This window comes from Oncorhynchus mykiss, chromosome 11 (assembly GCF_013265735.2).
Source record: "Oncorhynchus mykiss isolate Arlee chromosome 11, USDA_OmykA_1.1, whole genome shotgun sequence".
NCBI lineage: Eukaryota > Metazoa > Chordata > Actinopteri > Salmoniformes > Salmonidae > Oncorhynchus > Oncorhynchus mykiss.
In genome coordinates, this window is record NC_048575.1 from 75,372,235 (window position 1) to 75,384,041 (window position 11,807).

General features: G+C 45.4%; 1 protein-coding gene and 2 non-coding genes across 3 annotated transcripts; 2 read left to right on the top strand and 1 right to left on the bottom strand.

The window, feature by feature from the left end:
• Positions 1–1,864: 1,864 nt before the first annotated feature.
• LOC118937399 (vegetative cell wall protein gp1-like) lies at positions 1,865–11,059 on the top strand. Its single transcript, XM_036936345.1, has 3 exons — positions 1,865–1,897; positions 5,820–5,922; positions 10,428–11,059. The coding sequence occupies exons 1-3, from the start codon at positions 1,865–1,867 to the stop codon at positions 11,057–11,059; spliced, it is 768 nt and encodes a 255-aa protein (XP_036792240.1).
• Positions 6,240–6,311, bottom strand: trnaw-cca. Its single transcript has one exon. It is a non-coding gene; the product is annotated as a tRNA-Trp (tRNA).
• On the top strand, positions 6,526–6,597 carry trnaw-cca. Its single transcript has one exon. It is a non-coding gene; the product is annotated as a tRNA-Trp (tRNA).
• Positions 11,060–11,807: the final 748 nt, after the last annotated feature.

An 11,807-nucleotide genomic window follows, 5' to 3' on the forward strand; every position in this document is an offset into this window, starting at 1 on the left:
CACTGATACCTTCAGATCTTCTCAATACATTACTCTGAGCTGAGGGACACAGATACCTTCAGATCTTCTCAATACATTACTCTGAGCTGAGGGACACTGATACCTTCAGATCTTCTCAATACATTACTCTGAGCTGAGGGACACTGATACCTTCAGATCTTCTCAATAAATTACTCTGAGCTGAAGGACACTGATACCTTCAGATCTTCTCAATACATTACTCTGAGCTGAGGGACACTGATACCTTCAGATCTTCTCAATAAATTACTCTGAGCTGAGGGACACTGATACCTTCAGATCTTCTCAATACATTACTCTGAGCTGAGGGACACTGATACCTTCAGATCTTCTCAATACATTACTCTGAGCTGAGGGACACTGATACCTTCAGATCTTCTCAATACATTACTCTGAGCTGAGGGACACAGATACCTTCAGATCTTCTCAATACATTACTCTGAGCTGAGGGACACTGATACCTTCAGATCTTCTCAATACATTACTCTGAGCTGAGGGACACTGATACCTTCAGATCTTCTCAATACATTACTCTGAGCTGAGGGACACTGATACCTTCAGATCTTCTCAATACATTACTCTGAGCTGAGGGACACTGATACCTTCAGATCTTCTCAATACATTACTCTGAGCTGAGGGACACTGATACCTTCAGATCTTCTCAATACATAGCGTTACTGTCATTGTTTGACATGTATTGAAAGCAGTAACTCCCCAAAATGTACCCTGAACATTTTATGACTCTAGGACCAATACACGTTTATCAAAGTAGATTCTAATGTTTGAACATTTTATTTTCCACTTCCTGAAAAGTTTTGCAGATAAGAGGTTTTCATCCGACAGTGACGATAGCCTCCTGTTCTTCTTAATGAACTATTTGAAAAAGTGAATCACATTCTACAGAGATATCAGGTCAACTTTTGAAAATAAAATCCATTGCTTGTCATTTTTTTTTTTTCTCTCTCTCCACAGGATGAAGGAAAAAGGAAACCGCACACTGCTCTCTTTATCACTGATCTTTAATAAGCTTTACGTATCGACCTCACGGCCTTTTTCAGAGCTTTTGTGAGGTTCTTAAACTAGCACCCTTAAGTAGACCTAGCCACACCCACATCCGTTCCACTTATCGAAAGGGGTTGGAGGCAAACAAACAACAAACAAACAAATAAATGCTTCCAAATATAACAATATACATTTCATAAATATTACAATAGAGTGTGTAAATAAGACGTGTTAAACACGTCTGTTAAACCACAATGAGTTTTCATAAATCATTGGGTACATCGTACGAAAAACATCAGAGTAAACATAAATAGGGGTATAATTCATGTTCAAATTCACAACATAACATACATCATTAAGTCCTTTAGGAAATAATGTCTGGAGGGTGAAAATCCCAGAACAGTCTCTTTTACTCAGAGTTTTATTAATATCTCCTCCCCTGTCGGATATCTTAACGTTCTCTATGCCACAAAATTTAAAGGTGGAAATGTCATGCTTCAGGTCATTAAAATGTACTGCAACTGGATTATCCTTGTCGTTTCTCCTGAATGAACTTGTATCTCTCCACAGACCTTCAGATGCTTCTGGATTTGGTCAACCAGAGTGTCACCTAAGACTTCAATGGTCCAGAGGAGAATCAGAACCATGGCAACGACACTTTGACTGACAGTTACAGGCACCATCCCCTAGGCAGTGGGCAAACAACCTTGGACCCACATAACAGCCCCCTTTCTGGCCGTTATGCTTCTATCTACTCTTCCTTGGTCTCTTATCAATTTCCTTTAACATGTTGTTCAGCCATCAGTTCAAAGTTGACTTGAAGTGATCTAAGGAATGTTCTGAAATGGTTGGGTATGTAGAGACTCTTGGAATCAGGGTGAGAGCTATTGTTGATTAATGTTAATTGTGTAAAAGGTTGTTTATAACCTACGGGTGACCCAAGGGTGATAAGGCTAGCAATTTAGACGTTTGCATAATTAGATTTTTCCGCCCAGCCTAGGGTTACAACCCCATGTTGACTCCAGCCTCAGGGTGAGATGCATTTCATCTGATGTGAAAATTCCCTAAGTAACTGTAATAACTAACTATACTCCCTAACTAACTGTAACAACTAACTATACTCCCTAACTAACTGTAATAACTAACTATACTCCCTAACTAACTGTAATAACGAACTATACTCCCTGACTAGCTGTAATAGCTAACTATACTCCCTAACTAACTGTAATAACTAACTATACTCCCAAACTAACTGTAATAACTAACTATACTCCCTGACTAGCTGTAATAACTAACTATACTCCCTAACAAGCTGTAACAACTAACTATACTCCCAAACTAACTGTAATAACTAACTATACTCCCTGACTAGCTGTAATAACTAACTATACTCCCTAACAAGCTGTAACAACTAACTATACTCCCAAACTAACTGTAATAACTAACTATACTCCATAACTAGCTGTAATAATGAACTATACTCCCTAACAAGCTGTAATAACTAACTATACTCCCTAACTAACTGTAATAACTAACTATACTCCCTAACTAACTGTAATAACTAACTATACTCCCTAACTAAATACTAACAGATGAACTGTTCTACCCATCCCACCCTTCAGAGAGTGAACAACCGAACACACCCCAAGACCACAGACACCCCACGACCCAAAAGGTTGGCCTGCTGTACAGAAACACAAACTACTGCTTCTATCACAGTTTCTACCAGTAGTCCCCAGATGCAGAATGTAAAACATTCAGTGTTGTCCTGTCTGTTTCAAATGTTCTGGTTATTTTGGAAACTTTTCCGTGTCGAAAAGTTGAGGCCCTTTGCGCCAGAACAAGTCAAGTAGGTCAGGTTGTTTAGCAGACAGATGTAGCCCATAATATTTTAATATACTGTTTTACACTGAGTGTTGTATAGAATTGACTGTAACTGGGTTGTATTTTCTCTCTCTGTTGTTACCCTTTCACTGTCTGTCTAGCTCTGGTCACAACAATCAGTCAATCAGTCAATCAGTCAATCAGGCAGTAATCAATCAGTCAATCAATCAGTCAATCAGTCAATCAGTCAATCAATAAGTCAGTCAATTAGTCAATCACTGTATATAAAACATTGTGCATGTCTCTCTCTTTGCCTTGAATTGTATTCAAATGTAACGTTGATTTGTGTCCGTCTCTGTGTATAGTTTCCACTGCTAAGCCGCTGTCAGCTACCGGTGAGTTGTACAGTAATAAGAGGACCATGCTGTGTGACATGAGGACACCCTATGAGGAGGGAGAAGAGGAGCTGACCCAGGATTAATAAAGGACAGCCTATGAGGAGGGAGAAGAGGAGCTGACCCAGGATTAATAAAGGACAACCTATGAGGAGGGAGAAGAGGAGCTGACCCAGGATTAATAAAGGACAACCTATGAGGAGAGAGAAAAGGAGGTGACCCAGGATTAATAAAGGACAACCTATGAGGAGGGAGAAGAGGAGCTGACCCAGGATTAATAAAGGACAACCTATGAGGAGGGAGAAGAGGAGGCTGCCTGAGGTGTTAGGGCTCTAGAAGCTGTCTGATGTGTTAGGGCTCTAGAAGCTGCCTCAGGTGTTAGGGCTCTAGAAGCTGCCTGAGATGTTAGGACTCTAGAAGCTGTCTGAGGTGTTAGAACTCTAGAAGCTGCCTGAGGTGTTAGGGCTCTAGAAGCTGTCTGAGGTGTTAGAACTCTAGAAGCTGCCTGAGGTGTTAGGGCTCTAGAAGCTGCCTGAGGTGTTAAGGCTCTAGAAGCTGCCTGAGGTGTTAAGGCTCTAGAAGCTGCCTGAGGTGTTAGAACTCTAGAAGCTGCCTGATGTGTTAGAACTCTAGAAGCTGCCTGAGGTGTTAGAACTCTAGAAGCTGCCTGAGGTGTTAGAACTCTAGAAGCTGCCTGAGGTGTTAGGGCTCTAGAAGCTGCCTGAGGTGTTAGGGCTCTAGAAGAACTGGTTGGCACAAGATATTCAGTTTCTCACGACAACATTGACCTCTCGAAAAACATGCATCTTGTTTACTTTATTTCCAGCAGAAAGATAAGGGGGAGCATTCTAGGAAACAGCATCATACTGCCTGGTCACCCAGGACCTTTGACCAACACTGAATTGGTCACTGAACAAGTACAACCCTCGCATCTGGGAAACTAGCCAAGCAGTATCATGACAATTCAATGATGTGAACTCAAAATATGCTCAACATTGTGTTGATCACTCTAAAGTAAATATGACCTTTAGTCTTTAAATTCCCCTGTTAGACCCTGTTATGTGATTCTGTGTCTGCTAAATTAATTAAGGTAAATGTCAGAGGATCAAGTATCGCACCTGTATGCATCTCACTGTCCCTTCCCTTTCTCCTCTCTCACAGTGCCACACCTGTCGATGGTGCAGCTGTAGAATGTTTTGAGGATCTGGGGACCCATGCCAAATCTTTTCAGTCTTCTGATGCGGAATAGGCTTTGTCGTGCCCACTTCACAACTGTCTTGCTGTGTTTGGACCTTGCTAGTTTGTTGGTGATGTGGACACCAAGGAGCTTGAAACTCTTGACCAGCTCCACTACAGCCCCGTTGATGTGGATGGGGGCGTGCTCAGCCCTCCGTTACCTGTAGTCCACAATCAGCTCCTTTGTCTTGATCACAATGAGGGAGAGGTTTTAGGTGATGGCTTTGTTATGGAAGGTTTGGGAATCGCTTCCTTTTAGGTGGTTGTACAATTTAACGGCTCTTTTCTGGATTTTGATAATTAGCGGATATTGGCCTAATTCTGCTCTGCATGCATTATTTGGTGTTTTACTTTGAACACTGAGGATATTTTTGCAGAATTCTATAGCTGATTCAAGTATTTTTTTGGCCAGATATCCCCTTTCTCTCTCTGTCCCTCTCCCTCCCCTCTCTGCTCGCCTCTCTCCCTCTCTCTGGTCTCCTCTGTCCCTCTCTCTCCTCTCCTCTCCCTCTCCCTCCGTCTCCTCTCCCTCTCTTCCCCCTCTCTCTGCTCTCCTCTCTCCTCTCCCTCTCTCCCTCTCTCTCTCCTCTGTCCTTCTCTCTCTCCCTCTCTCTCCTCTCCTTGCCTCTCCTTATCCTTCCTTCTCCTCTTCTTCTCTTCCACCTTCTCTCTCTCTTGCTCTCTGGCCCCTCTCTCTCTCTTCCACCTTCTCTCTGCTCTCCTCTCCCTCTGTCTCTCTCCCCCGTCTCTCTCCCTCTCTCTCTGCCCTCCCTCTCTCTCTCCCTCTCTCTCTCTCTCTCTCTCTCTCTCTCCCTCCTCTCACTCCTCTCTCTCCTCTCCTCTCCCTCTCTCTCTACACAGAAAGAGGCATCCAGAGGTTTCAGTCCCAGCGTCATGTGATCCAATCTCCCCATGTCCCTTGTCATGTGACCAAGTCGATAACCGAGGTATAAAAAAAAAAAAGAAATTCCCTTCAGCAGCAACAACAACGTGTGGGATGATGCTTGTAATACCCATTACAGGGATTTGAATGTTGGAATGTGTCTGCTTCCTCATCTCTGTGTGTGTGTGTGTGTGTGTGTGGCCACTTCTCTTACAGGCAGACACCCTACCATTGCACCAGAAAGTCCTGTGATTTGTTGTTGTGTCTGAGGCCCTTTCATAGAATGTACTTCCTTATGTTTCCCCTGGGAAATTGACCAGAGGTATGCTTCGGGGGGAATGGTTAGGGTAGTGGTGTGTGTGTGTGGTAACTACACACACATACACAAGCATGTATAGTTGTGTGTGTACTGTATGTTTCTGAGTGTGTTTATACGTGCCTGTGAACAGTCTGCCTGCTAGGTGTCCAAGGACCGAGGGGTGGGCCGGGTGCTGCAGAAACTGAGCCGCTTCGCAGACGAGCGGACCCCCAAGCTGCAACCCCAGGTCTCCCACAAGGTGCTGGGTGGCTTACAGCCCTGGGTGTTTTGTTTACCTGACCTCTGTGTCGCCATCGAGGCACAGATACATCAATAATAATAACAGACTGATTGATAATAGCTATTTGTTCTATTCTATTTGTTATTTATTTGTACGGCTGTATAAGCAACTCACAGCAGGCTATATTGAAAACATCTTAACCTTTCCTGGAATGTACAAACCATTCTCTGACGATAATATTGCCTGACTGCAAGACCAGACTGTTTTCCTCTATTTTTCATGATGATTTAGTAGCAATTTCACCTCCTCTAAAAGCCCACTCTCTTTCAAGCGCAAAACATTTGACCCCGACGTGATTCGAACACGCAACCTTCTGATCTGGAGTCAGACGCGCTACCGTTGCGCCACGAAGTCCTGTAATAAATACTTGCGTCTGAGACCTTTTATAGGATGCAACATCGAACTTTTCTCCAGGATTAGAAATCAGCGATGTCATGCCACATCCACTGCGCGGTTGGTCGCTTAACCATTCCGTGCCTTTCACGGGCGTGAGTATGTCATGAGACACTGACCACCTTGTGCCGACCAGCACTTTCACAAGCTAGACAGTTTTAAAGCTACATTATCTGACCTCGTGGCGCAACGGTAGCGCGTCTGACTCCAGATCAGAAGGTTGCGTGTTCAAATCACGTCGGGGTCAAATTTTGGAGCTCGATTGAAAACTGGGTTTCAATAAAGATTAAAGATGAAATAGCTTCTGAACATATACGGCTTTAGGGGACAACAGAGCCCCCGTTTACACCTAGTGCTAACGTTGTATCTGGATATCAACATAGGCGCAGGAAGTAGGGGTGCTGCGGCATCCCCTGATAAATCTAAATTATGATCAATTTTTTATAATGCAAACAAAAAAGTCCTCAACATTTGTGAACAAAGCTTTTATTATTCCAGTTTGACTGGACAAAAATACTAATCAGAGAGGAGAGAAAAATGCTCCTCGATTTCTGTTGCATTGTATATTATATATATTTATAGATATATAATATACACTGCTCAAAAAAAATTAAGGGAACACTAAAATAACACATCCTAGATCTGAATGAATGAAATATTCTTATGGAATACTTTTATCTTTACATAGTTGAATGTGCTGACAACAAAATCACACAAAAATTATCAATGGAAATCAAATTTATCAACCCATGGAGGTCTGGATTTGGAGTGACACTCAAAATTAAAGTGGAAAACCACACTACAGGCTGATCCAACTTTGATGTAATGTCCTTAAAACAAGTCCAAATGAGGCTCAGTAGTGTGTGTGGTCTCCACGTGCCTGTATGACCTCCCTACAACGCCTGGGCATGCTCCTGATGAGGTGGCGGATGGTGTCCTGAGGGATCTCCTCCCAGACCTGGACTAAAGCATCCGCCAACTCCTAGACAGTCTGTGGTGCAATGAAGCGAGTGGATGGAGCGAGACATGATGTCCCAGATGTGCTCAATTGGATTCAGGTCTGGGGAACGGGCGGGCCAGTCCATAGCATCAATGTCTTCCTCTTGCAGGAACTGCTGACACACTCCAGCCACATGAGGTCTAGCATTGTCTTGCATTAGGAGGAACCCAGGGCCAACCGCACCAGCATATGGTCTCACAAGGGGTCTGAGGATCTCATCTTGGTACCTAATGTCAGTCAGGCTACCTCTGGCGAGCACATGGAGGGCTGTGCGGCCCCCCAAAGAAATGCCACCCCACAAACCGGTCATGCTGGAGAATGTTGCAGGCAGCAGAACGTTCTCCACAGCGTCTCCAGGCGGTCACGTCTGTCACATGTGCTCAGTGTGAACCTGCTTTCATCTGTGAAGAGCACAGGGCGCCAGTGGCGAATTTGCCAATCTTGGTGTTCTCTGGCAAATGCCAAACGTCCTGCACAGTGTTGGGCTGTAAGCACAACCCCTACCTGTGGACGTCGGGCCCTCATACCACCATCATGGAGTCTGTTTCTGACCATTTGAGCAGACACATGCACATTTGTGGCCTGCTGGAGGTCATTTGCAGGGCTCTGGCAGTGCTCCTCCTGCTCCTCCTTGCACAAAGGTAGAGGAGCGGTCCTGCTGCTGGGTTGTTGCCCTCCTACGGCCTCCTCCACATCTCCTGATGTACTGGCCTGTGTCCTGGTAGCGCCTCCATGCTCTGGACACTACGCTGACAGACACAGTAAACCTTCTTGCCACAGCTCGCATTGATGTGCCATCCTGGATGAGCTGCACTACCTGAGCCACTTGTGTGGGTTGTAGACTCCGTCTCATGCTACCACTAGAGTGAAAGCACCACCAGCATTCAAAAGTGACCAAAACATCAGCCAGGAAGCATAGGAACTGAGAAGTGGTCTGTGGTTATCACCTGCAGAACCACTCCTTTATTGGGGGTGTTTTGCTAATTGCCTATAATTTCCACCTGTTGTCTATTCCATTTGCACAACAGCATGTGAAATTTATTGTCAGTCAGTGTTGCTTCCTAAGTGGACAGTTTGATTTCACAGAAGTGTGATTGACTTGGAGTTACATTGTGTTGTTTAAGTGTTCCCTTTATTTTTTTGAGCAGTGTATATATATTAATTTCAAAGTCCTGTAGGCATTTGACATTGTAATAGAGCCAGCTTGTTGTCCTAAAACCCGGAAACAAATTACCTCTGGTTCGTTCAGCCATCCCTACGGGAAAAATGCATGGAGAAAGATCAGGACTTTGGAATAAATACCAAATATAAGGTCTGAGGTAAACACGGGTATAAGAGATATTATATGTTTTGTTCTATGAGATAATGACAGTCAGTTAACATTACTTTATGAATTATGAAATGGTTTGTGTTTTTTATTGTTACCTACATTCTAAAAAAAATCACAAAAAGTGACGTAAGCTGATGAAGATCTCCTAAGCCTGTGTTTACCACAGAACTTATTTTCAGGGTTTATCCAAAAAGAAGGGAAAAAACGCCATTGATTTTGCTCATAGGCTTTCCCCAACGAACCATGGCAGTTAGTGCCTACAAAAAGACACCATTATTTCTGTCTTTGATGGGGCGCCCCCAGGTGGTAAGGGTAGGCAACAACACATCTGCCACACCGATCCTTAACACGGGGGCCCCTCAGGGGTGCGTGTTCAGTCCTCTCCTGTACTCCCTGTTCACCCACGACTGCGTAGCCAAGCACGACTCCAACACCGTCATTAAGTTAGCTGATGTAGACATCATCACCGACAACGATGCCTATAGGGAGGAGATCAGACCTGGCAGTGTGGTGCCAGACAACAAACTCTCCCACAATGTGAGCAAAGAGCTGATTGTGGACTATGGGAAAAGGAGGGCCGAACAGGCCCCCATTAACATCAACGTGGCTGGAGCGGGTCGAGAGCTTCAAGATCCTTAGCGACCACTTCACCAATAAAGAATCATGGTCACAGCAAGACAGTTGTGAAGTGAACACGACAACACCGTTTCCCCCTCAGGAGACGGAAAAGATTTGGCATGGGGTCCCCAGATTCTCAAAAAGTTCTTCAGCTGCAACATCGAGAGCACAAGGCGACATTCGACCACAAGGCGCTACAGAGGGTAGTCTGTACGGCCCAGTACAATACCGGGGCCAAGCTTCCTTCCATCCAGGACCTCTATATACCAGGCGGTGTCAGAGGAAGGCCCAACATTTTTTCAAAGACTCCAGCCACCCAAGTAATAGACTGTTCTCTCTGCCAACATACGGCAAGTGGTACCGGAGCGCCAAGTCTAGGACCAAACGGCTCCTTAACAGCTTTTACCCCCAAGCCATAAGACTGCTGAACAATTCATCAAATGAAGGTCTGACTGATTCCCTCTCAACTCGTTTCCCCTGGCCAGGGATGATGATGACAGGCCTCCATGGCCTATGACCTCATTGACAGAGCAGTTTGGAAAGAGTTAATAAGATAACAGGAAGTCACATTGATTAATTACACAGCAAGGTAGTAAATATGCTTACCTCAGATCCCCATAGAGATTTGATGGGGTGTTTGTGGGGTGTGTGTGGGTGCAACCTGGTCTCAGTGCATTTCATATTATTCTGTACGTAAATCAGAGTATTCCATTTAATATATGTGATATGTTACGTTTCGTGTCTATTAACCATTTGGTATGATATGTTGTGAAATACAATTTGTATTATACATTAGAAGTTAGCAAAATGTAAGATATGCTACGAATTTACAAAATGTAAGATATGTTACGGATTCTCGCTAGGTGGCCAACATTAGATAGCTGGCTAATGTTAGCTAGGCTAGGGTTTAGGGGTTAAGGTTAGGGTTAAGTTTAGGAGTTACTACAACTAGTTACTGCTACTATTGTTATCACCAGAACCCCTACCACCATACCACCCTACCACCATACACCCTACCCCCTACCCCTTTACCCCCTACCCCCCTACAACTTTACCCCCTACCCCCCTACCCCCTACCCCCTACCACCCTAAAACCATACGCCCTACGACCATACGCCCTAACCCCTAGCACCATGCGCCCTACCCCCTACCACCATACGCCCTACCACCATACGCCCTACCACCATACGCCCTACCCCCTACCACCATACCCCCTACCACCATACCCCCTACCCCCTACCACCATACCCCCTACCACCATACCCCCTACCACCATACGCCCTACCCCCTACCACCATACCCCCTACCACCATACCCCCTACCACCATACGCCCTATCCCCTACCACCATACGCCCTACCCCCTACCACCATACGCCCTACCCCCTACCACCATACGCCCTACCACCATAGTCCCTACCCCCTACCACCATAAGCCCTACCCCCTACCCCTACCCCCATACGCCCTACCACCATACGCCCTACCCCCTACCCCTACCCCCTACCACCATACCCCCATACGCCCTACCCCTACCCCCCTACCACCCTACCACCATACTTCCTACCCTCTACCCCCTACCCCCATTCCCCCTCTTCCCCCCTACCCCTCTACCCCCACTACCCCTACCCTTCTACCCTTCTACCCCCCTACCCTTCTACCCCTCTACCTCCCTTCCCCACTACCCTTCTACCCCCTGTACCCCCTTCCCCCACTACCCCTACCCTTCTACCCCTCTACCCCCCTACCCTGCCTGTTTGAGTAGACCCTAAGTAGACTGGTTGAGAGCTACTGCATATTGAATTCAGTGCTTACACAGTTGTCTTTTAGTGTGGAGGAATGTGAAAATCATGAATGTCAATTATGTGTTAATGAAATAACTGTTATCAGGTCAAGGTTATTTCAATAGCATAATCATGTATTGTTTTCATCCCCTTGTTCAGACCATATGCCAAAATTGCCAAATATTGCTGAAGGCATGGAATAAAATAACTTGTACTGCTACTCTTGTTATCACCATTCCTGCTGTGTGCTTTTCCCCCAATGTTTTGACTCAGCAGAGAACCTTCTAGCGTCCTTATCCTTTTGTGATTAGCTGTTGTGTGTTTTCTCCTTGGATGGGGGGAGGGGGAGTATACTGCCCCTGGGTAGGGTCAAAGGCCTTGTAGACACCCAGAGGGGGAAAGTTCTGTGGGAGAGGGGGAGAGGGAGAGAGAGAGGGGGATGTGAGTGGAAAATGGAGAGGGGCAGAGAGTTTATGGCGATGGGGGTGGGGAGTGGGAAGGGGCATCCATCATACATTGCAGGAATGCCGACGCAGTCTGACTTTGAACCGGTATGTCTTAACCTCGGAGAAGGAGGGAGGTATGGAGACAGAAAACAGGGAGGGGGAGACATGACGAGAGACAATAACTCTTTCGTCCTAACCTCTCATTCAGGTTCAGTTCTGAGCACTCTGTCTAGACCACACTGTTAAGATCAGGCATTTTTCCTTGATCATGTGATCTGGTCAA